The sequence below is a fragment of the Rhyacophila brunnea genome, unplaced genomic scaffold, assembly GCF_057557595.1.
Source record: "Rhyacophila brunnea isolate RB1 unplaced genomic scaffold, BYU_Rbru_1.0 scaffold_2, whole genome shotgun sequence".
Taxonomy (NCBI): Eukaryota; Metazoa; Arthropoda; class Insecta; order Trichoptera; family Rhyacophilidae; genus Rhyacophila; species Rhyacophila brunnea.
Window position 1 is genome coordinate 7,659,944 of NW_028232859.1, and position 27,585 is coordinate 7,687,528.

The 27,585-nt window shown below is 31.3% G+C and overlaps 1 protein-coding gene across 2 annotated transcripts; it reads right to left on the bottom strand.

Moving 5' to 3' along the window:
• Nucleotides 1–5,550: 5,550 nt before the first annotated feature.
• Nucleotides 5,551–27,585, bottom strand: Sclp (leucine rich repeat containing protein 20 sclp). Of its 2 annotated transcripts, none has more exons than XM_085946865.1 (4): nucleotides 26,887–27,585; nucleotides 12,289–12,432; nucleotides 11,785–11,952; nucleotides 5,551–10,940 (listed from the first exon to the last, which is right to left on the bottom strand). In XM_085946865.1, the coding sequence occupies exons 1-4, from the start codon at nucleotides 27,047–27,049 to the stop codon at nucleotides 10,777–10,779; spliced, it is 639 nt and encodes a 212-aa protein (XP_085802991.1). In that variant the 5' UTR covers nucleotides 27,050–27,585; the 3' UTR covers nucleotides 5,551–10,776. The 2 variants fall into 2 exon arrangements, with proteins under 2 accessions (XP_085802991.1, XP_085802992.1); XM_085946866.1 differs by lacking the exon at nucleotides 26,887–27,585 and adding an exon at nucleotides 12,948–13,044.

Here is a 27,585-nt window from a genome sequence, read left to right on the forward strand (position 1 = left end):
TAGTATCGCCCGTTTCATACCGTATACGATAACACCTATTTTTGAAGCCACTCGCTACGGACTATATTAACTCGCGAGTGACTAGTTGGCAACATCGCCAAAACCGAGAAAATCGGTGTCTATGGTACAAGATGAAACGTCAAAAATGAAATGTCAAACGAAATCATTATTTTTGTTGGTTATGTTTGTGTATAATTCCTACAATATTCGATTGATTTAGTATAATATGATATAGATATATGTACGTAGAATATAACCTTGCATAAATGCGAAACCATATAATATTATTACACTGTAAAACAAGATTTAACAAAATAAACACAGTGTCTTCAATAACATTTATTTTTATGTATGTATTTATTCATTACAAACCATTATAAAACATTAACATAATTAATTGAACTCAAGATAACAGAGTATTAAGTAACATTGTGAATAGGTAATATAATAATTCGGCATCTTTATTGTTTATAAATTGGTAATGCCGTGTTCTTTCCGTCAGCGAACTCATTCATTTTGACGTTTTGATTTTCAAGGTCACTGTCACATACTAAACGAAATATCAAAATAAACATGGTAATCGGGTAATATGTACATGAATTCACGTCCTTCGTCGTGCAAAAGTAGCAAAAGAATGGAGAGGTTTCAATTAAATGATCTTAATTGAAATGAGGTAGGTGAGGTTATGTCCGTCTCAACATTATACCTACCGTGAAACCCCCTAACTTCGCCAAGTGTCCCTAACTTCACCTAAATCAATTAAACACTAAAAACTCATGTTTTTACTATCGCACCACTTTAAGCCACTAAGGCGATTTTAAAGATAATATTCGTCCTGTCACAACACAATTTTCAAACCGACATTATTTTCGCCGTGTTTGTGTTAATACCGTTTTTTCGAGTCCGGTTTGAAGAGATTTTTTCGGAATACCTCTGAACTTTTGCTGATTACTTCGATTATTGTAGAGGTTGGTTCCTCATATTTTTAATATAATATAGTGATATAGTCTGCTTGCCAAATGTAACGTGCGATTTCCGATATTTATATTAAAACATCAATTATTTGAGTATCCAATGTCAGGCTATGTTTTGTGAACTACTTGTTCCTACACTTCCCCTGGCTTTAGGGTTGTCAAAAAAAAACGATTTTCTAGAAATAAATGTGTTTTTTTTTATTTTTATGGTTTTTAGACTAAAAACTATTCATCACTTTGAAACACCAGTTAACAATTTTTCTCATATTTCCTTTATTAAAAATTTACTATGTAAATCTATACATAAAAATGCTACTATAATGCTTTGGGTTTTGGCAGCCCTAGCGTAAATTGGTAGGTTGTATGAAAAAGTCATTGAAGTGATTCCTATCTTCGCCAACGTAGATATTTCTTTAAAATATGTCAAATCGTCTCTAGCATAAGACCTGAATTTGCTTAAGGTCATTTTTTAATAGACTTCGTGAGTATCCATAGACAATATTTTTTTAGTGGACCTACTAAAACACGTTAGGCGAAGTTAGGGAATCATGCCCTAACTTCGTCCATATAAAAAATAGTGATTTATTGTATTATTTAGTATGAAAAGGGTATTATTTCAATATGAATTAAAATAAACACTATCATTGTGCATTACATAAGATCTATAATACTTCATATTGGTGGATATTTTGGTGGCAAAACGACTTTCTGTTAAAAAACCAGGTGAAGTTAGGGGGTTTTACGGTACCTGCGACTTTTTAATTCTCCATGGATATAATATTATAAACGTAATAATGTGTCAAAATATAACATACATCTTCTATGTCTTTGATTAATTTTAATCTATACAACCATATTCATTTTTTCGCATTGTAAACTCTTCACGCTTGTAGGTAGGTACCGTAAAACCCCCTAACTTCGCCCGGTTTTTTAACAGAAATTCGTTTTGCCACCAAAATATCCACCAATATGAAGTTTTATAGATCTTATGTAATGCACAATGATAGTGTTTAATTTTATTTATATTGAAGTAATACCCTTTTCATACTAAATAATACAATAAATCACATTTTTTTATATAGACGAAGTTACGGCACGATTCCCTAACTTCGCCTAATGTGTTTTAGTAGGTACACTAAAAAAATATTGTCTATGGATACTCACGAAATCTATTAAAAAATAGGCTTAAGCAAATTCAGGTCTTATGCTAGAGACAATTTGACATATTTTAAAGAAATATCTACGTTGGCGAAGTTAGGAATCACTTCAATGACTGTTTCATACAACCTACCAATTTACGCTAGGGCTGCCAAAACCCAAAGCATTATAGTATCATTTTTATGTGTTGATTTGCATAGTAAATTTTTAATAAAGGAAATATGAGAAAAATTGCTAACTGGTGATTCAAAGTGATGAATAGTTTTTAGTCTAAAAACCATAAAAATAAAAAAAAACACATTTATTTCAAGAAAATCGTTTTTTTGTGACAACCCTAAAGCCAGGGTAAGTGTAGGAACAAGTAGTTCACAAAACATAGTCTGACATTGCATACTCAAATAATTGATGTTTTATTATAAATATCGGAAATCGCAAGTTATATTTGGCAAGCAGACTATATCACTATAGTATAGTAAAAATATGAAGAACCTACCTCTACAAGATTCGTAGAAATAAGCAAAAGTTCAGAGGTATTCCGAAAAAATCTCTTCAAACCGGACTCGAAAAAACGGTACTAACACAAACACGGCGAAAATAATGGCGGTTTGAAAATTGTGTGGTGACAGGACGAATATTATCTTTAAAATCGCCTTAGTGGCTTAAAGTGGTGCGATAGTAAAAACATGAGTTTTTAGTGTTTAATTGATTTAGGTGAAGTTAGGGACACTTGGCGAAGTTAGGGGGTTTTACGGTAGTAACATTAAACTTAAGATACCTAATAAACCTATATGGCGTGAGAATTTGTAAAATATATCTCACAAGCTCTTTGTTTAATCGAAAATTACGTATAAATAGTGCATCACTGAGTGAAAAAGCATTTTGACATAAGTTAACATAATTATTTGATCTGTTTCGCGGATGATTACGTGATCCTAAAAGTGCCGCAAAAGTAACTATTTATGGGATTGACATATTTTACAATAATTGGGTGAACGATACAAATCTATAGCAATGCTTTGGCGAAATATAAAATAATAATATGTAGGTAATTATTCTCGCGAGCCCAATAATAAAATACTATCTTTTCGCAGCCTAACCTTTCACTTTTATTTGACAGTTGAAAACTAAACTGCGTTATCGGCGCGAGACATCAGTGCGCATGCTCACATACTCAACTCGTATGGGGGACTATGGTCACGAGTGCCCTTTGGTATGGGCAATATTGTCGACACAGATTATGACTAATTCAGGTAGTGATAAGTTTCGACATGCCTTATTTCGATAACCTACGTCACTTTCGCGAATGACTACGATGTTTCACACGACTCGCAAGTTCTAACATAAGGCCCCTGAAGCTAAATCTAAAAAATGAGTGGACATAACCATGTCGGAGTTAAAAAAGTGGTTCGGGTTGGTGATAATAATGGGCATTGTCAGAAAAGCGACTCAGTCTTATTGGTCGACAAATCCACTTATAGAGACTCTCGTATTTTCGAAAATTATGCCACGTAAGCGGTTTTTCAAATATTGCGTTATTTACATTTCACTAATAATGAAAAATGAAATTTCACGATTTTTTGTTGAACATAAAGTTTGGATCGAGGATATACAGACATCTGAATCAATTGATGTTGCGGAAACGCATGCACCTTCTACATCTTCTGATACAGATTCAACCCATAAAACCAGTTCACCTACTTCATTACAAAGACTCTCTGGCAGTATAAAACAACATCAAATATTTCCGCAATTTTCAATCACAATCAAATATATCTGCGGATTTCCGCAACTAATAAACGTTTAAGAAGAAAGTGTGTTCCTCACATAAACTTCGAAAAGAAACTATTTACATGTCCAAAGAGTGTAAAGTACCTCTACATCTACATATTGGTAATTGCTTTTCTTCATATCATTTTAAAAAAGTGTATTAGTTGTTAGTTCATTTTACATTCATAGTTTTATAAACTATTTCAAATAATATCAGTTTTAGTGTTTAATTTGTTTTAAATCTACTCGTACACTATATTATTATGTGACAATAATTATTTCGTGCCTAGCCAGTTATCTAAAGGTATCCATTAGATTGAGTGTTGATTCAAATATTTTTGTCGAATGTAGATGTTTGTTTTACAATTTATTGCTCATAGATTTTGTTATATGATTTTTTTACGCACACCTCTGTACTGTTATTGGCTTGTCTCGATACCTACAAAAATACCAAATTGTAATAAGCGGTGGGAATGTATATGCGTGCATTTTATTTAATTGAATTTAATCGAAAATATGCACGCCACTGCACTGCCTATGCCTCAGCCGACATAAAACCAATAAATTAGTAATATAAGTGTTCGTTCGGGAATGAATATGCATTTATTTTTAAACACTCACAGTTTGTGTGAAATCTTTGTTATTTTATTTGATTTAAAACATTTCGTATTTGAATATTTTATTATATTTTTTAATTAAAAAATAATATATTGAGATTGCTTTATATCAATAGGCTGTTTCCTTTACATTATATTTAACAAATTGAATTAATCTAGTAACATATTATAATAAATAATTTACAAAAATTCAAAAATTATATAAGTACTTTACCTTTATGGAACGCGGGCCAGAGGTTGACAAGTGTTGAATAAATGACACAATTTGATGGATTGATATATTTTAAGTATTTTCTGAAAATTTTATTGAAATATATCAATAGTTCAAAAGTTATTTCATTTTTAACTTCGCAATCGAAATTTGTTGATTTTCATTAAAATATAGCGGATATTGGTGTAGGTACTTTGCGAAAATTCGCGAACCTTATAGTGTTCTGGACCTTACACTGAAGTGTGACGTGTGTAGATTTATCATTGTAACAGTGCATCGGAGCATTTAATTTTTTTGTCATTGGTTACAATCTTATGTGAATCTTACCATCTTACGGAGAGGTTTCTTAACAGATCTTTTAATGAGAAATGGATGTTAGCCACTAGCTCAACCTATTAGGAGCTAGAGGCCACATTGTCGCTCATATGTTATAGACGCTTTAAATACGGTTGGTATGATGGCAAAAAAATAGGATTTATTCCAATTCGCTCACAATTTCAGGGAAAGACTCAAAAGTGATTTTACGATCGGGGGCGTTCTTGGCAGACGGTTGGCCTGAGAATATGCCAATGTAATTTGAGCATAAAACATAACATACTAGGTACTTCACACCAATATGCTCCAGGTGGAGCCAAAACTTACAAAATAAATAAAATGTATTTACCAATCGACATTAAAAATAAATATTTCAACTAGGGAAAATGTACTGAATGATCCAATACTGACAAAAGCGTATCGTTTTGGAAGAAAAGTATCGATATTTTTTTGATATCCCTAGGAATATTCAGTCATAGATAATACTCATTTCAATTTGTGGCGATCTTTGATACAACACCTTGGTAACACTAACCATAACCTCACTTATTTTGAACTGTCCACTGTCAATACAATAAAATCAATTAAAATATCTATTGAGAGACGAATATTCTAACTTACAAATCAGAAACAATAACATATCACCATGATTAGACAGTCATTATGCTGTTGTACGAGAGTTAATCTGTTAATTCGGAATACCCTATTGCCCAATTTTCGCAAGCTGGAAAGCTACTCAATTCGGCAGGCGACGAGAAACTACTCCTTCGAAAATAAAATGGTATTTTCAAAAAGTCAACGATTCCTACAAACCAACGATCAAATTCAACCAGATTTTGAGCTCATCTATAAGGCGCCCATGCGCAATTATATGTTGTTTGCTGTTTCTATACTTTCAGCATCGACTACTCTCATCATCGGAGCGGTTCTCATACGTTTCCTATTTTATGGAAAATTACCGAGCGAACCTTTCATAGTCGCCGGCCAAGTATTTATCTCCAATCAATATGAATTCATAGGATTCTGTACAATAATGCTAGTGTTGATGAGTCTAGTGAAAATAGTTGTATCGCGATATGTCATTCGGCTTTACTGTAATGGTGAGAAATACACGGCAGTTTATAGAAGTTTCGTGCCTGGTAAGATCATTAAAGTCAACTTCGATGACACTCAAGTGGTGCGTGTTAAAAAAAGCCGATTTGGCATTATGGGTGTTCACGGCTATGTACTTAATAATAAGAAATCTATTTTGCTTCCTGAATACTTCCGGACACCGCGAGATTACTTTATAATGGTCGGTGGAAGTGATGAGTAAATCTGTCACATTATTTTCCATTGAGAAGAGGACACCAAATAGAAGTCGTGACATATTTGCGATTGGAGAGATCGAAGGTTGTTTTAATATATTATTAAAAACATTTATAGTGTTGCAATATGAAATTGGAAGAGTATTTTCGACTTACAAGTTATCAGTTTATGACTGTTATGAATTTTTAATATACCTATAGTGTTGTAATATTATCAGCTGCTGTCTAACATAACTTAATTGAAATAAGTGGATGCACATTTTAATAATTTGCAAATGCCTATTCAAAATGTGCTGCCTCGTCACGTTGTACTGCGTTACGCTGAACGGGACATACGGCATTTATGGTAAACCAGCGCCTCACCACTAAAGTGACATTTACATTTTTCTCGCATTTTGAAACTATATAAATTTATTTTGTATTTCTAGTGATTTTACGAACAAAGTCACCAACCCAAAAAACGTTTCGAGATGTCGCAATTTGAAAGTTTGGAGATGAAAGAAAAATCAGATTTTAATGTTTTATCTACATTACATAATCTTGGCATATCTTCAGGCTATTTTTATTTTTGATGTTAATTACTACATCTGGAAGGTTTTGAAGGAGGTGAAGTGGCTAAAATGTGGTTTGGTGGCTTTGACTTGTTAATAATCTGGACCAATGCGATCTTACTATGATAAGCTAAAGTAACTATTCCTGTTTAGTTATTGTTGCCTGTTTCAGACAAGTATTAGAAGTTTTCAAAAAACATCAGTAAAAGTCACGATACATGGTTTAGTAACTTTTGTTTCTATATTTATAACAAAAGATTTATTTTTTATAGTGTTAACAATGTCTATCCGCCTGTAATGACTTATGCTTGTTAAGATTTTATCAATAGTCATCCAGTGGAAAACAAATAATTCGGATTTCAGCAACATTTTACTAACTAATGTACCGTGGCGACTTTTGCATCTTGAACATAATTTTACACTTCAGGTGACATACTCAACTCAAGTTTGTCTTTTTGAGGGTTGGTGACTTTTGCCTGAACGGTGACGTGTCATCACTGATCAATTATTGAAGGTAATTTTTCAGATTGAAAAAATTCATTTTGTAAACATAATAATTTTAAATTTATTAATAATTCTTTGCACAAAGCACACAAAGCAAAGTGCGCAAAGGAATTTAAAAAATATTATAATATATAATATTACATTGATTAAAATTTTGTTAAATTTTATATTGTGAAAAAAAAAAAAAGATTTGAAAAATGAATGAATTGCTTACCTATTTCTTGTAGTCAAAATCTTATTCCTTATTATTGTATACATATTTCCTTGTTCTTGCGAAGTTGGATTTTGTAATGGAAAACATGTTAAATTATATAAATAAAATTTCAAAACTGCTTCATATCAAAAATTTATTTTTCCTATAAATATATTTTCTTTTTACATACAAAGAGTACACATTTAATAAAAAGTTGTCATTATCACTTTTCTATAATACATTTGTATTTTATGATATGAACAAATATCCCATTTGTTTATTTTAACAACCATCATTACCATAGATAACTCATCAACGCTTTCCATTTGTTTCTCTGAATCATGAATGATTCAGTGTCATACGCAGGTGAACGTTGAAGTTAACATAACTTTATGGTAAAACATCTTACACACAATTAAAATGAATATCACCTCAGAGAATGTCTAGAAGTGGAGATATAAATATAATCACTTACATTTTTTTAAATATGACAATACATAAATATAAATTTATTTGATAAGATTGCATATAGAGATCACAAACCGTGAAGAGTATTTTGACAAAGGCACGTTGCCTCATTTGCAGACCACTAGTAAAATAACAATTTACAGTTCAGAAACTATTTTTATAAAAACACCCATTTCCTCAATATAGTACTTTGGTTAAGTATTCAGTTTTATATTTACATGACTCATTCGGAAGATATTAAAAAATATAATGTTTTCGTTGTAAATTTGATTTTTATACTTTCACCGAAGAAATGTTGAAATATTTTTTTAATGACAAAATGCCAAGAAACCTTTAATCATATACATAAGGTTATGTATTATGTATGTACTTATAATTCGATAGATTATTGACAAGATTCCGTATCATTAATGACTTTAAAGTCTAATAAAATAGCTATATTGCAAAAATTCTTTACAACTATTAAACGTTGGCATTTTTTGCAATGAAAATAGCACCGTTTATTATGAATTAAAAACACTCAAACTTAACAATATTGGTTATAAAATAATCATTTAATATGTTGTAATACTCGAGTAGGAATACGAGTATAGGAGGTAAATAAAAAGGTTAAATCTGAAAATCGGTAGTTTTTTTTTTTTTTTTTAAATGTTTTACAAATTGATAAGTATATGATCTTTTCAGGCTATATGCCTTTACTATAACTTCTATTAACTGTCAGTTGACACAATTTAAAGTGATCTTTCTTATCTCTCCGTACTAATAATGCAATAACTATTCGATAAAAGCAACTTTGGTTACATAATACTATGTTAATACTAATTGCTACATAGTCATCAGTCACATTTGAAAATATAGAAATATGGGGACTAATAATACAATTATTCAGTGCTAGTGATAAAAAGGCAAAATGTATTAAGTACTTACTTACAAAATTGTAAAATTAAAACTTTCCATAAAATTTTTGGACGCTCAATCAATGTTATGGATTAATAACGTCTTCTTGGTTAACATGCTAACAACATTTAGCTTAGAGAAGTATTCTATGGTTGTGCAATACATAATATTGTTTTTACACCAATAAGCCTCAATTAAAAATAATAATTGATAGTGAAAAATATATGAATTTTAAGTAGTGATTAAAATAGAACTTGTTTGGACATTTAACTTTTATTTAATATTTTAATGTTTATCATTTTTTTTAAATCAAGAAAATTGAAAGGGTATAGTGCGAAATCTTTATAGTGATAGGCGGCGGCGGCTTGGAGAACTAGATCCTCTCCTCGCGTTTCAGTACTTAAAGCACTACGAAATCGAAAACCATAGACAAGATACAACACGAGCGCCGCCGCCAGGTCATACGTTAAAGATTTCGCAGTCTATTAGATACATAAAAAAATCTAAAAGCGTATTTCCCACTTTACAGGGAATCATTGATAAAAAATGCTCAATATTATAATTTACAAAATTAACACATACAGAGGTATTGACAGAGGGTAAAGACATTAGGTAAAGTAGCAACTTATGATGTACATAATATATAATGCTTTTTGGTATTCAAACTAAATAAAATTACATTCGCATAAATAATATTCACAATACTGCAAAGTAAAAAAATAGCCTAAGAGCAAAAATAAAAAGCTTAAGAGTCGACAATAATGTACAATAATAATACAAGATGTATAAAATAATGTCTAAATTAAAAATTCAAAGTAAAAAAAATGTGACGTAGTAGATTAAGTTTATAGCTTTGGTTAGTACGATATAACTAATTATCTAATACAACTAAACATAAGAGTATTCATTGTAACGGCAATGCACATATTACGTATAGTAATCTTTCAAACTATTATTATATCGGTGCAATAATTTCAACAGGTGTTTGGTATTAAGTCACTTTAGCATTGATATTTTTATATATCGAAATACAACTTTTTAAGTTGAAACAAAAATTAAACATTGAAATGGTTTCGAACAATGACATTATTAATGGACAACGCACTCAATACAGTAGCTAGCAATTAAATTCACGCACAGCGACATTCACACATGTATAGGTAGAAGTCACGCAATTTCCATTATGCGATATCACGCATCGGGAATTTATAGCAATATCACCTTTATTGTAATGGCGTTAGAATAGTGTTTCTAGTGTCAATGTTCATTTGAGCGAAACCGTTCGAACCGAACCGTTCGGCAGACCCGACTAAAAGCATCGGGAATTTATAGCAATATCACCTTTATTGTAATGGCGTTAGAACAGATTATGCCATTCGGCAGACCCGACAAAAAAGTGAGTGTCATTTTTATTCCCAGATGATTTGTCCATATTAATGTCATTGGTTTCGAAACAAAATTATTTTAATTGAGTAATTTACGTTGACAGCTTATAGCATGAAACAGCTATCAATGTATTTACATGTTTCCTCCTCTATTATTGGAGATCAAAGACATTATCTATAATAAAATGTGAATTAATTGATAAAATGAGATTATTTTCTAACAATGAAAGTTTACTGTAAATGTAGCGGTGCCTTACATAATCTCATGTATGTTTTCACAAACACCACGTTCCATCATTCTGCCACTCTTTTCATATTACTGTAAAATCAGTAGATAAATAAGATACCCTGCCGACGCAGTAATTATTACGGTGTCATTCCATTTGGCTTACAGAGTAAGTAATGTTCACTGTCATTGACGACAGCACATCAAATAGTTAAGTCTTCCCAGTCTTCAACCTCTCTTTCACTGACTACTACGGAGGGGTGGTCGAGCGCCTTCAGTTTGGAGTGGCAGCTCGGGCGCAGAGGGTTGTTGCTCATGTCTAGTCGCCTCAGTGACGGGGAAGACACTATTATATCTACATCTACATCTGAAAAGAAAATAATAAATCACAGTTAAATTATTTTTATCGAAGAATTAGTGTTGTCAGAATGTCTCTTATGTAAATTGATTGAATGAATACAATTTTTAATGACAACTATTAAGAATAAGTTTATTAAAAAATTACAACAAATACAGTCGAACTTGGTTATTACGAGGAAGATGGGACCGACTGAATTTGCTCGTTATAAGGATTACTCGTTATATCATTAAATAAATTTTTTCGCACCATGTTCTATTTAAGCATAGAACATAAAAAATCTGAAAACCATCGTAAAAATCCCCGAAACAAGCATGGCACTCATAAACTACAAAAGAAGTTGTTTATTGTAATGAAGTGCTGAGCTGCCGGCGCTGGTAGGTACCTACTGACTTCACAAAGCTTGGATTTTTTACATGCAAATTCAACCATATGCGTGGATACCTGAGAAGTAGCTCGTTATAAAAGTGAATAAGTGTCACCGAGATCTCGCGATTTCCGTGATCGTAATAACCAAGTTCGACTGTAGTTCTAAATTGACGATTTGATATTTCTATTTCCAAATATATATTATACCACATATTATGGACGAAAATCTTATAAAAAATACTTATATATTCTGTGCAATTTCACACAATATAATGTAATCATAAACCTACTAAAATCATATTAAAAAATGTTGAAAAACATGATGTTGATATGTTCAATTTTATTTTGCTTATATTTATATAATATTGTAATAAAAAAGGATTTATCCCTTAATAAAAACAGGTGTATGGTACTATACATTTACTGCAATTGTAATGTAATCGATACGAGATATTCAGAGTGAATATAATATTTCTTTGCTTACCAATAATATGGTTGTGACTTGCGTTGATGCTGACTATATTCGGGGCGTGTACGGCAGACATGGGCAGCGCAATGAAGGTGTTGTGAGAGATGTCCAATCGCTGCAGTTCCCGAAGACCAACCAGTTCGTCGGGCAGGCGGGAAATTTGATTGTGAGACAGGTTCAAGTCTGAAGGAATTCAAATTAAATTATTTTGTGTGATTATTTTTTACAATAAATAAATAAATTATGCTTTTATAGAAATTAATTTATATTTTTATATACATAATATACCTATTATAATATTCTTGTAAATATGGTAAAATTTACAGGTAAGTACCAAGATTATGCAATATACTGTGTATTTGTTCAAAGATGTGTTGGTATATTACATAGGGCTGTAAGTCACAAGTCGTGATTTATGGAGTTCTGAAAAATAATCGACTGACTCTGATTCATTCGTTGTTTTAACACATTTTATTAAGACATTTTTTTAATGGTACTTATTATAATACAAGTAACTACCTGTTATCAAACTGAATTTGTCAGCGAATTTAGGTGGGATTTTAGTGATGACATTTCCACTGAGGTCGCAGGTCTGCAGTGTTGTGTGTCGAAGGAGATGGTATACCGCATCAGGGACCTGCATCAACTGACATTCTGACAAATCTGAAAAAATAAGATAAAGAAAAGGTTATACAAATTAAAGAAGTGTATAACTTGGGAATTAATTCTACTAGGTATGAAATAGGTAAGTAGGTACCTATCAGAGCCAATAACTTTTACCCAAGGTAAACCTGCTACCTGCCTATTAAAAATCGATTTTATATAGCTATTATTTCTTATAAATAATTGTGGCTATAATTAATTAATTTTAACAATTTACCTACTTAAATTATTCTACAAAAAATCAATTTATAAAAATCATCACAGAAAAAAAACAAATATATGGTAATTTTATAGTAGCAATATAAGTTGTAATGGGAATTATAAAAATATATTTTTAGATTTTCTATGAAAAGGAGCTGCAGATTATTTTAAGTATTTTCTAGAAGACTTAGAAACTTTTTTCTATTTATAAATTACACAACCTATCAGTCGTATTATAGTTATGAAACTACTTTATTACAAAAGGAATAAAATATTAATAAATTTCAAATATAAATAATATCTGAGAAAATTACCTAGTTTATTATTTTCCATCGCTTCTTCGCACTTTAAAATTACGCGAGTGACAATATACGCCATCTTTTTTTTTCTTACAACTTACAACAGTAATATTGCCATGTCCAATTCAAGTTTTCCAATTTTTTGTAAAAACTTTTCCGACTGAAAAAATATTACTCCCTAATATTTTCCCTAAGGAAATTAATGTTCTTGGATAATTATTTTTATGTAAACTTTCGTATTCGGGCAAATTGATTAAGGTATTTTTTCTAATGATGCCGAGAAGAGATAACATTTGAAAAACTGAAAGCAAGTGTTAATGAATTGATTTTTAATAAACATATCGAAGACGTCAAGACGTATCTAGTTAAGTAGGTATGTATGTATCATGTAGGTATGTATTTATGTATCAGCGAAGACAGAATCTGTGGTATTTATATAACTACTTACTTAAATAATTATTTTAATATGCAATTCAAATATTATTATATACCTAGGTAGATTATTTTAAATCTTTATTTGCGGATAAAAATATTATTAAAATTAACGGGAAGACATCCAATATTATAAAATTACGGTAATGGAATTAATTTCTGAGTTGCGTAAATTATCTGGCATTAATAGAATCAACCTCCTTTCACTTTCTTTGTGAGTGGTTAGATGTAATTATTACACATACGCATTCAATGATAATGGAAATTAAATACATAATAATTCTCATTACGTGTTCTTATACCTATTGCGAATTGAATAAAATTGTATTATTATTCTGTTAATAAAATAGAAAGAGCCAGTTTGGTACCGTATATCCGTAAATTCTAGTTTGCTCCCATTTTCATGGCATATTTAATATAGACGGAACGAAACCGGTTTCAATTAGGTATTATTTTCAAGCACCTTACCTAGATACGATTTTGATGAGTTCATCTTGCTAATTAATTTTAACGAAACAAACGTGGAATATAAGGGGGTAAGAAGCTCTCTTCCGAAATCTCCAGGGGCGGATTTAACAATTCGGGGGGCCCCACTCTTAGTACCTACCAATAGGTCCCTCCATCGACAATATACATATTATTTATAATATGTATTAAACAATATTTAATTACCTAAAATAATGCGAAAACCCGTTTTTTAAATCGAGGAAATCAATAGTCTTTTTATTTTGATCCATTCTCAATGCTTTCGTTTTCGTCGCCTCATCAATATTAGATGTAAAATGACATTAAATAGTTCCAATATCAATTGTCAGATAAAGAACTTTGTTATAGACCGTGATTAAATTATTGTTTCCACAACATATTTTTGTTACCTTTTTAAAAAGGTTCCAAAGTCCGAAGGTTCAGAGTCATTAAATAGGTAAGTATATTTTTGTGTTTGCCTTTTGAATACAGTATTCCAGACTACCTAAATACTCTCGAGGTTTCGCAACGTTCAATAACGCAGTTTCTATAATAATCAATAAAACTTTTCGTAATTTGACAATAAATATTTTAAAAGAATGGACTAATAATTACAAAGTCATTAATGAATAACTGTTTTATGCGTACAGCTATAATTTACTTATTGCGTTTATTCTCTAAAAAAACGTGTCTACAATATTGTAATAACGCCATTTTCATGATTTTAATTCATGACCACTTTGCTTAATATTTTTTGAATTTGCGGTCATTTATCAGCGCGCACTACGCGAGTACCGGTAAATCCGTCCCTGATAATTTGTGTACATATTATAATATACATAATAATGGTCTGAAAACAATCAATTTAAGGAAGTAGGTACATATACCTATTTACTATTATGTTTATGAGTAGGTATTTACAAATTAACTAATCAACAATTAATGAATGTAAATAATTGAGTATTGAGTAACTCATTGAGTATTACCTATTTGATTTAATTTAAAAATAAAACATTAAAACCTTTAAGGATTAATATTTTTTTCCTACATAGATCTAGAGAACTTCGTAAACTATGTAAATTGTATTAATAAACAATGGCATGTGTAATATTCGCTGAATGCCCATTGAATTTATGGCCAATGAACTCATTTTTTACCAGTTATATTTAAATTGTACACATTTAAATCTTTAATTCGATAATAATAATACCTACTACATTTATAGTATAGGAGTAACGTATAAAGTGTATTTCGAATAGGTACATTAATCCATTATTAAAACAAATACTTATGTAATCTAGTTATTTTAACTTTTCATCTAGATATCTACCTAAATAATTTTTAATTTTATTGTAATCATGAATAATAAATTTAATTTTGTGACTGGAGCGAGCAACTCAATGGAGGAAAGGTATCACTCTGCTTCTCATTGCTGACTTTCGATTCAAGATAGGTACAATTTATTGTGGTGATATCACAACCATTTTGCAAATAATAATAAAAAAACATTCATTTTATTTGGCCATATGTCTCATTATAATTGAATGTCAATTTAGATCACGCCACCTTAATGTATAGTTTTGCAATATAATAGTAAAATAAGTATTGTGTGATTGAATAAATGTAATGAACACGCAACACTTTCCAAAAAATCTCTAAAGTTTTTCTCATCGATTGATAATACATAGTAGATATTGCTCACTACAAGGGTGGATTCATTTGTATTATCATTACAAATTGTGATTGTGAGATTGTTTGTGACTTATATTTAGTTTGTGTGGTGTGACTGTGTGATCTTTCTCTTTCTTCCGTAGATGTTTTCGGATCGTTGCAGGGCCTATTCTCATGAGCAGCATGAGCTACTGCTAGACATATGTAAGCGAAGATTCTAAATATTATGATATCACCGACATTTTCAATCGTTGGGTGGTGGGGTTTATATTCAACAATAGGCTTCATTCATTTTCATATCAACACCTTGTTTTGAAAAAAAAAACGTTATGTTATGTATAGTTTAATTTTAATTTACTAGAAAATTTCCCGGATCGGTCTCATTTCATCAATCATTACATACTTTGATATCTAGGGAGATAAGAGAAAAATTTACAGGATCTATAAACGAATTTGATTGACTTTTCATCATTTTTTTGTATGCATTAGAGTTTCCCTGGTTTTAATAAAAAAATCACAATATTAAAAATAATTTTCTGCATAAACAAGTAACTGGCCAGGATAAAACCATTATCTGTTCGTAAAATAATATGTAATAATTATTATGTAAGTGCATATCAATGAATCCTGTTTATATTTTTTTTATAAAATACGAAATTAGTTAGCTAGTGTATCTAAAAAGCATTCTTTAGCAGTAAGTAGGTAAACGGTTATACCATTCATTAAGTTAGTAACCCACATTCATAGAGAAAACAATGGATAGGTAATTCAAGGCTTTACGCGAAGATTGGCATTTGTTCATCGTAAATAGGCGGAAAATGAAAATTTCGCTAAAATGATAATATTATAGTATTGTGTCACGCCATGTCCTATTACCTATTACAGATTACACTTAGTATAGGGATAGGTAAGAGCAGGGCTCGAAATGGACTGGAGTGCACCGGAGCGCCGTTCCGGTTCACGAAATCTCCAAAATAATCGCTCCGTTTCGTGGAAAAATCAATTTGACCATCTGAACTAGATAGGCCATATAAAAAGAAATATAACGCATTTATTTTTATAAAATATACATAAACTTAGATAACTACGTCAATATTTTCGATAAATTATTGAGCGCTCCGGTTCGTAAAAATTTCCATTTCGAGCGCTGGGTAAGAGGTAGTCGTAATTAATGGTATATGGTACAAGTTCTTTATTACAATATATTATTATTATTATCAAGGAGATTTCGTACCTACTTTGCTTATATTTAAATTGTTATGGAATGTTGGTTGAATACTGAAAAAATAATTGAGTAGGTACCTAGGTAATGTATTTTTAATCTTATATATTATCAGTTTTGTCACAGAATCCCTCGGGAATGGAACTGTTAAAATTGAGGTCGCTTTTATGTCACATGTCGAAATCTAGAAACACAAATGAATTGATTGATGTACCTAAACTAAAACGCGTTAAGTAAATTAGAAATACAAAAATCTAATTAGCGACCTTCATATCAATCATATTAATATGTAGAACGTTGATAAAAATGAGGTTACATAATATTATTATTAACTGTTATTATTTTATGATACATTTCTGGACACACAATTCGTTATGGTTTAACACAGGGGTAGTCAACCTGGTCCCTACCTGGGCGTCCCAGCTTTCATGGTGGGCCGTAGGGGTTTCTAATAATTTAATTAATTAAATCTAATGTCACCAGACTTCATGCTTCTATGTATGCAAATTATAAATAAAGAGATAAATTTAACTACAGTAAGTTGTTTTATAAAGATTTATTCTGCCAAACTCAGTGAAAGTCTGACATAAAGTATACGGTAAGTAATTATTATTATATGCTTTAACTTGCTGTAACTCTGCTTTATATATTTTATAAAGTATAGTTAAATCCCTACTTTATAAATCACCATTAATGTGGAACTGGTGGGCGGTTAGAAAATTTTACTACTAACAGAGATACAAAAGTGGAAGGTAGGTATAAAAAGATTGACTACCCCTGGTTTAACACGACTACTGCTTATTTTATGTTATGAAAATACATCAATTTAAACGAACAATTAATTGGGTTGAAACAAACAATTGCATGAATAATTATTAAACATATGAAAATGGTAAGCCTTGAATTTTTTCCGATATTTTAGAGTTAAAATAAAATTAGTTCTTTTAATTCCATGTTTGCCGCGTAGTTTTATTATGGAAAGTAGGTCTCGTAGAGTAGTTTTATTATTTAGAATTTTAAATTTAGAACAGCAAATTTATTACGAGGTTCAGAGGAAAGTTAAAAATATAAACGGGACGGTACGTATGTTTCCTGCATTGGAAGAGGTATCTACTCCATTACTTTTGAGTGTTCTATTTTTTCAAATAACGTTTGCAGAGTAATTATTTTCCCTCGTTATTTTGCGGGCGATGTAGGTGCACAAGTTATTGTATAACACGCGGGCAAGTTAAAAGTGTTGCGCTGGTTTCCGCAAAACTAGATCATTATTATTTTCGATTGTATCATCGCAAAGTTGTGAAAAAAGAAGCGAAAGTGTGATGCAGCTGACGGCTTGTGGCGCGCATTGGCGTACTACATTATTACCAACTCACCGCTGGAGTTTTGATTTACGATTTACGATACTACAGTATTCACCTAGTTTTATGTAATTCTATGATTCGATAACACAGTGAAAACGAAACTGAATAAAAATGAAGGGGTCCACTACATGCCATGAATCATGCCAAATATTTTTAAACCAATCAAATTTATTATTATCTAAGATTTGCAAAAGGGAGTTGATTGTATAATTAATTACATAAATACATACTGATTTGTTATACCGCTGAAAATTTAATTACATACGCCATTTTATGAAATTATCCAAGGTACTATTGAATTAATTTGGTTGTGATTTCCTTCAGTAACATAATAACATTAAGTATACTTACCTCGTTTAGACGTGCATGGATTTACTGCTGACAGTACGTATCATCGCGGCCATAACAAGAAAATGCACGTGTAACCACGTATTGCCACGCAAGTTGCAAGATTGCACGCGTGAATCAATAAAGTTCGGAAACTTCTGAATTTTCATGCGACAGTTGGGATTTTTTCGATCTGAGTCTGCGCAGTAAAACGATAGTGGCAAACCTGTCGGCAAAAAAAGAACTACACTGCGTAGAGACTCATTTTGAGGTTAACCGATTTTTACGACCTGTCAAATAGTAGGTACCATATAATGACAACATCGCGTCTCGCGTACTCTTGAAGAATTTGGAGAGACAGTCACCAGTTTTAACGTAGTTATTTTCATGATATTAACACACACTATTGCTGCCAGTAAATCCATGCACGTGTACAACCGCTATTTTGTTAACGAGGCAGAAACACAAATGTTTTTTTTCTAAATATAGAGTTATCGCCACAGATATTTATTTGTTATGGTAAATATTTTAGGAATATTTCACCTTGACGAAAAAAGTGCGCATTCAAAGACTGTCTTATAAACTGAATAAAAACAAATCAAATTAAGTACATACTGCGTCGTGTTGACAAAACTAAAGATACAAAATTTACGAAGAAGCTGCGATGTTTACGTTCAAATAAATTCGCCAAGAGCACGTGCTCACAATAATTCCGTGGTTCAACATACTATACGTTCAGCGGCACCCAAACTTTTCGACTTGCCTCAGAGGTCCATATTTTTAACGAAAGTTGTTTCTCCCTGTTGCTTCGCTTAATATTGACTTTTATTTTAATTAAAATAACACCATTATTTATACGGTGATTTTGTAATGGCAACATTTAAAATAGGTATTATTATAATGAATTTTTCAATGTTTTCGATTTTAGTTAAAACAAGATATTTCAGGTATTCGAATTTAACGATCTTCGTTACTATTACAATTCTAAAATAATATTTGAATATTGCATATTTGAGTAAACATTAGCACTTATAATATGTACCTTATGTAACTACCTACCTACCGGGTAACACAAAAATAAAGGAAGTGGGTTACCTTCGGGATGTGGCTGTAAGGCTATGAAATAAATATGGGATAGGTATACTTACACACGTGTTAGAGAATATTATGTTATTTTCAATAGTTACATGTACATAATATACATTCACGTTTGTCACGTAAACGAAACGCGTAGGTATTCAATATTGGTAATATTAAAAATCACTAAGCGGGGCTTGTATTTCGTGCGTTTTATAGCTTGACCGTCATTACGTCATAAACCAAAATTAGCTGCAAAGTTTTGGTCTATAGCGACTGACTTTCGAATTTTTAGATTGTTTGCCACTACTTCCTGTTTAGGCTAGATTTATTTCATATTACTAAAGATTTTTCTAAATAAAAAATGTTTTAGAATCGCTACATCTAATCTACGCATTCAAGTGTGTAGTCAGTCACTGTAAACATAGATATATAACTCGTGTAGTTAGACTATATATTTTTACTGTCCCATACAATTTATAATCTACCAGCTACCTTGAGATACTGGTAAATTGGCGCGTAGATGACCAGTTTGATTAGACTTCCGGCTGTTGACCAAAATACTACAAACCACATGGCGGCGTCCGCGCCGTGAAAATAAAATATAGTGCCGAAAACACAATTACCTAGTAATTTGCCGAATACCCGAAGATATATTTTAGTTATTTTTAGTGTGTGATTGATTTTCAATTGAATATATTTAATTATTACCAACAAACATAATATTATTATGTCAACTAGACATCTTATGACCTTTCAGGCTTTCATAAATGTGAAATAATTATTGTAGAGAAGTTATTGTTGTGTTATGCTAAACATGTATGGGTGTATTTATAGCAATTTTTCTAATCTCATTTAGTCAATGACATTATTAATGGACAACGCACTGAATACAGTAGCTAGCAAGTAAATTCGCGCATAGCGACATTCGCACATGTATAGGTAGACGTCACGCAATTTCTATTATGCGATATCACGCATCGGGAATTTATAGCAATATCACCTTTATTGTAATGGCGTTAGAAGAGTGTTTCTAGTGTCAATGTTTTTTTGATCGAATCCGTTCGAACCGAACCATTCGGCAGACCCGACAGAAAGCATCGGGAGTTTATAGCAATATCACCTTTATTGTAATGGCGTTAGAACAGACTATGCCATTCGGCAGACCCGACAAAAAAGTGTGTCATTATTTTTTCCCAGATGCTTCGTCCATATTAATGTCATTGCATTTAGTCCTAACACCGCGACTGGCGCATTTGGAGCAGTTGGCCATTAGATGTAATTAACGTATTATTTAAATGTGGTAATTAAAATGTAATTAAAAGGTCAGCAGTGATTGTGTTAATCATATTTTTATGTCGTAAATATTTGACGAATTAATGCTATATTATAAATAATTTAGATAAAATATAAAATGCACATTTTCGATAAAAGTTGTATTATTACAAATTTCTTTCAAAAACCTACTTACATACCTAGGTAGGTACTGTTTATTATTTACCCATACAATAATAATAATTATTTTTATATAATATATTGGTAAATTAATGAATACGATTTAAAATGTATTGCACTATAAATAAATAACAATGGATATGTTTTATTTACATTATTCATTGTTTTTATTAACATTTTTATACTGAAAAAATGTAAGAGTAATGAATTATTTAATATCACTGTTATTGTGTATTTTTAACAAACACGGGCAACTAAGAATTGTAAATAATAACAACTTTAAACATTGTCCATAGAAGCGGTCAACCTTCAACCCTTATATGGTACAAATAAAATAGTGCTAGTGTAATCTTAACTTCTAGCTTTGGTGTCCGGGAAGGTCACAGATTAAATTACAATTAATTGTACAAACGATTAAGTACCTACATAATATATTATTAATGCGACTAGATTGTGAAAAAAAACTTCTGCAGTTTAAAAAATATACCCATTAGATTGTGATCTCAAGAGTGATTGTAAATCACAGTGAAGACCTAATTATACTCTTGTATACATAATCAAATATTATGTTTTGTATTAACAGGTAAGTTTTATCAGGGGATTGAGTGAGTCACTCGCAGCCAAACTTATGAAAAACTGGGCGTATTTATTAAAACATTATTGGTAATTATTGTGCAACAGATCTTGCTTCAAAAATAAAATAGAATGAATTATAGGTATATATTATTTTGATGTTGTAGCATAATTAGACATTTTATATTATACTTTAGATAGTTTAGTGTAAATCGAATTATACAATTCTTCTCTTTTTTGTAATGTTATTCATGTTGCTTCATGGCACAAAATATGTGCCACTCGTACCTACAATCGATTGGGCCTAAGCCATGGATACGAATTCATAGACACATTTATTTGAAATCACTATACAGTATCATCAATATACACATCATATATTGTCATTCAAGGAAATATCAATGGTAAGCGTAGCAGATGACGGCGCCGCATTTCGTGGCTTAAGAACCTACGTGATTGGTACGAGTGCAGCTCCACTGAACTGTTCCGGGTGGCAGACGACAAAGCTAAGATCGACTTGATGGTGGCCAACCTTCGCTAGGGGATGGCACAACAAGAAGAATACGGTAAAACTTTGGATTGCAATTAACTGCAAATGATTTGGAAGACGAGATTTTTGAAAATAAATCTTCACTTGTGATATCTTGCAATACTTACTAGCAAAAATTTGTAGAAAAGCACCATCCAAGTAAGTGCGAGAGATTACAATTTGATATACGAGTGCTTCGGATTACAAAAACGTATCCGGAACCAATTATCTTCTCAATTCAAGGTTTTACTGTATTGTGAAAACCAGCTAGCGGGATATGAACCCCGATCCACTGCAATGGAATATAGCATACTGCCTTTATAATTACTTAATGAAAGATGCAAGTAAAGATTACAGGTTGTTTGACTATTAAAAAGTGATGTCATTGTAATTACCAGCTGATATTGCATGACAAGCTTCATAATAATGATTTTCTATATTATATATTATATGTGTCATTGATTGATTTTCGATGATTTAATGCGATATCTATAATAATAATAGTGTAATGCGTAGTAGGTATGTCTAACTGCTACCATGTCTGCAGTATTTTCCTGACTCAACAACAATGGCACGAATAGATAAAGAATTTTTCCGTCTCGGTTGATAACAGCTGATTCAGGAAACAAATGAACGCCGTTTGGGCCTTGAGGAGCCGTATTTGTAAGTAAACCGACGATAGCATATTATCGCTGGTCTTTATAACAACAGTGTTTTAAAATCCGTAAAAGGATTACCAAAGACCCGACCTGCTGTATCTCTATAAGTCATAAGTACTTGAACTTTTCAAAAGTTAACAGAAAACAGAAACTATAAATATTGTATGTATTAATGACGCATTATAAACATGTTTTGCGACTGTTGAATTAGGTACTCATTACATACAATGATACATTTCTGGTCATACTAGATTTAAAATCTTTATAAAACAGTATCACTGATTTTTACTATTTTACCACGTTTTTATTAGCTCGTATTCTTGTAACAGATTTTTTCTTGTGTGTCCAGTATAAATTTTTTCTTGTTTGTCCAAGATTTGTATTGGACGATTGAAGATTTTTAACTAACTAACTAGACAGTTTAAACTTTTGGAATATATCAGAACACGACGACAATGCATTCTTTTAATACTTTTAGCCATTTTTAAGCAGAATTGAATTAATTTTCAGTTAATTTTGTTTTGTATGGAAAGTTATTATTGTTGGTTACTAAGGGGGGTCCTAGCAACAAAATTTTTAATATATACGTGCGTTACTATGGAAATCAATATGGAATGTCAAAATGACATTTCAGTACTCTATATTTATTCAGTATCTCTATCAAGTACAATAAAAAGTTTTTATTAATACATAGAATTGTCAAGTTTATATGATTCAACAGAAAATTTAAAAACGTTGTATATAAAAAGTTCTTTTTATATACAACGTACATTCGGTCCTATGCATACATTTAATTATTTATTTACAACAAAGAAATAATTGAATGTATGCATAGGATCGAATTTACGTTTAAAGGGGCCCTGGGCTTATAGAGAACCCAAAACTTTAAGAAAATCCATTTCAAATTCGATTGATATTAAGGTATGAAAAGCATGGACGGTTTTCACATTGGCAATTAGTTGAAAAATACTGAGAAAGCCCTCAAAGAAATTCGAACATTTGGAAAGGTATTTAGAATACAATACTATTTGTCTCATCTTCTATAAATTCTCACAATAGCGTAATTTTTGAATTATCCAATAACTCGGGAATTTCATGGGTTTCTTTTATTTTGTCTTCTGGTTCCCGGGGCGCCATAGTAAATTTGGCTCTGTGTAGGTTTAGATCCACCAGTAAAGTTGTCATCTGAGTGAGGGCGCCACATGCTAATATTTGACATGTCATCCAATACTCGTTATATCACAGTAACTGTGATTAGCTTAGTTCTAAATTCGAACACCTGACGATTTATGATGGTATATTATTAGTTACCATGTACAAAATTATAATTTTGAGTCACGTGGTAAATATAATACTTACACATTAATTGGTTGAAAAAAAGATTTATCAACACAAAATAACATCAAATTAGGTGTGTAGGTATTATTTAATCTATGAATGGAATTTTGAAGGTAAGAACCAACATCGATTAGAAATAATGAAACAAATATGGCTTCTGATTTAGAGCAGCGGTTCTACACTGTTTATTTTATGTTATGACTATACTAGATCGTAAAATAGTTCAATCACGTCCTCTTATTTGGCATCGCAATGATTTGGCTTGCTGACATCTTTAAATGACGTTAAACTCTTCTGCGTGAGAAACAGACTTGGCAAGAATTGAACACGACACGTTTTTTTTTTAAATTCACGCTTGAATTGAACAACATTTTGGTGCTGTATCGTATTTTTCTTTTCTTTGCTATGTTGTTCTAACTAAATCAACAGATTATTTTGCGGTAGAACTTTGGGCTCGTCAAAAATAAAAAAATAAATGAAAACTATTTTCCAACATTTTAAACCCATTCCATACTACGAATTTTACCAAAATGATGGTGAGAGTTCTTACTATATTACATCAATTCTGGTTGATGAAAACAAAAATATTGTAGGCTCATATGTATTAAGTCTTTGCAATATAATATTGTCTATGAGATTCGAGACCTCTAATACAAGTCATCTACGTCTTAACTTGACAAGCCATTCACACTGAACAAAGAATGTTAAAAAATATGGAATCAGCCAAAACTATTTCATGATTTTCAAATCACAATTTTTGAAAGCGTTTAATAAGTAATTAAATTTAACAATAAAACCCCGTTAAAATGTTTCAAGTAAGAAATATTAGTTTCTTCAGTTACAATATCTAACATAGGTAGTTACCTAAGTGGCAATTTAAATATTTTCTTAAAGTGGCAATTGGTCGAATAGTTGTGCCTAGGTACCACTTTTCTAAATAATAATATGTTGATGTATCAGGTCTGTAACAAAGTTTATAATATTATTACATTGGTAGTGCCTGTAATTGCTTAACTTGGAATGCAGTGCGGTAAGAATGTTCGCAGTAGGTAAATGAATAATTGCGTTCATATTAATTAACGTGTTACGATTTTTTTCAATAATATAACATAATATTCATCATTTTCTACAGTTAACAATATCGAATTTGAAGTAAGTATAAGCAATAACTAGCACTACGATCAGAATTCACAGTTTCATGACCTGAATCTATTGGGTCTAGGTGCTATTCGTGCTACGTGCATGGCTGTGACACGTGGTTTCTGACTATCGCGTCATAAATATCCGAATTGGTGGTCGATATTCCCCCATCCTGTATTGATGCTACAATGGTGATCAAAGAGGCCACAGGAGGTGGTGCTGGAACGAGGGAAATTGTACAACCTTGTACTTAGGGAAGAGTGACAGGGTGGAATTAGTAAGTAATGTTTAAGTGAATTATTACAACAAACTCAATAATCAAGGTCGTGAGTTTCTGGAAACTCAAACCTATTTTCTGAAGAAAATAATTATTAACCAATGGCCGCAACTGATTCACCGCACAATTGGGTGCGTTGCGTGGGTGGTTGTAGAACCGCTGGTCGCTAGCAACAAAGGGCAGCGAACGACCTCTACGCTTGACCCGCTTTTGTTTAGAATCCTCTCAGATACTTCCGTTTCTCAAAATGTGCATACGAACAGATGTGATATTATAATAATGTGTATTTATTCACTTCATTTCATTGTCATTCTCATTGTGATTCCACATTGAATTATTGATTGTATCCTATAACTATTTAAGCGCAACTGGTCAATGAAAACCTTTGATTCGATTATGTTCACTATATAAAACTAAATTAAACAATTTATTATTGTTATTAAATATTACCTGTAGAACTGTTGAATTATTTTGCATAAAATATAATATAAAATTTGTTAGAAGTAGGTAACTTAATATTTATTCTAATAAGAAACATAATATTGTGCCATTTGAGTAATTTTACGGCCAGTAAATTCATGTTCCTTTTATTGTAAGTATGTTCAATTACTGTGTCTGGAAAAAAATCAAAATATTGTTGTTTTATCCATATTCGTTCGATCCAGAGATTGATCATTGTCCAATGGGTTGGGCGAATGGATAACCAATTATTTTTTTTATTTATTTCAAAATATTTAATCATAGTAAATAATTTAATTAAATCTTTAATTAATATTAAAATACGTTAATTTATATTTTATATTATTTTCATTTTATATTATTATGGCAATCATTGCCCATTGGTTTAGTTTAGTTTATGCGTACTAAAACATTCGCGCGACTCTCTCAAAAATTCGAAAATAGTGTGTGTTCAAAAAGCGGGAAATGCAATAATGATATAGGTACCTTACTGTTTGTAATAAAATATTATTGTAGGTGGAAATATTGATAAATGCTTCATGATTTCAATTTTTTTAATAATTATCATAGACGCTGACTACGTAACAGCTATGTTCGTAAAGACAACGTAAATGTGAAAGCGGAAGTAGAATACGTCTGATGCAAAATGCAAGTAATTACTTTCAATTTCTTCGCTGGGGCATCAATTCTGAGCGAGTGTAATCTCGCTTAGGAGACTGACTATAATCAATAGACTATAGTCAAAATAAAAAATGATAATAATGTTTATAATTTGGAAGGTATGTTCGTTAATATAATATTTGCAATCTCTGCCAAATATAATTATCGATTTAAAAAAAAAAGGTTACTTCCATAGAAGATAATTGTGAAGATGTCAGATAGTTTTGGTGAATACCTAATTATATTCAGATATATAGATAAAGCTTTTTAATTATTGGATAATAAATTAATATGTGATAATAAACTTACCGAGATTATTGTTCTCCTGTGCATCCTCACACCTCCCAACAACTCTGATGATGGCTCTTCCAGCTAATCTGGTGCATATCATCATGGCTCCCATCCTCGGGTCCACTTCCGTGTTGTTGGCTTGGCTTGTGATATCATTTCCGAACTGTGACGGAGGCTTCATTTTGGCGGTTTTTTTGGCTAATTAAAAAGTTTGCGATCACTTGATTTTCTGCTGACGTTTGACAGTTCTTTCGTAAAACTCGGAAAATTCTTTTCGGAGAAAAGAAGTGAAACTTCACTGTAGCACGCACTTATTGACGGTCTACGCGTACAATTAGTAATAATTGAGCGTATAAAGGTAAGGCTAACAATTATTTGCCTATCTTTTGTCAAAACTGTTAATTGTTTAACTTGCTTTTTTCTATAAAAAAAATAAAGCAAGGCTTTCTCAACGAAATCGTCACGCACAAATGAAGATCCGCGCTTTACCAATGGGTTTGCGACATTCAAATAACTCTTTTTTATTGCACAAACGCACTAATTTAACCGGTACACAATTATTATTTATTGCTTATCCCTAATTAGTCACGCACTATTTTCAGCGGATCGCAACGACTGTATTTGTTTATTATAACTTGGCTGACCACTTTCACACTCTATAATAGAGAGAAAAATATAATTGTCTTTGTTTATGTCCCGATGTTCGTTTTTCGAACA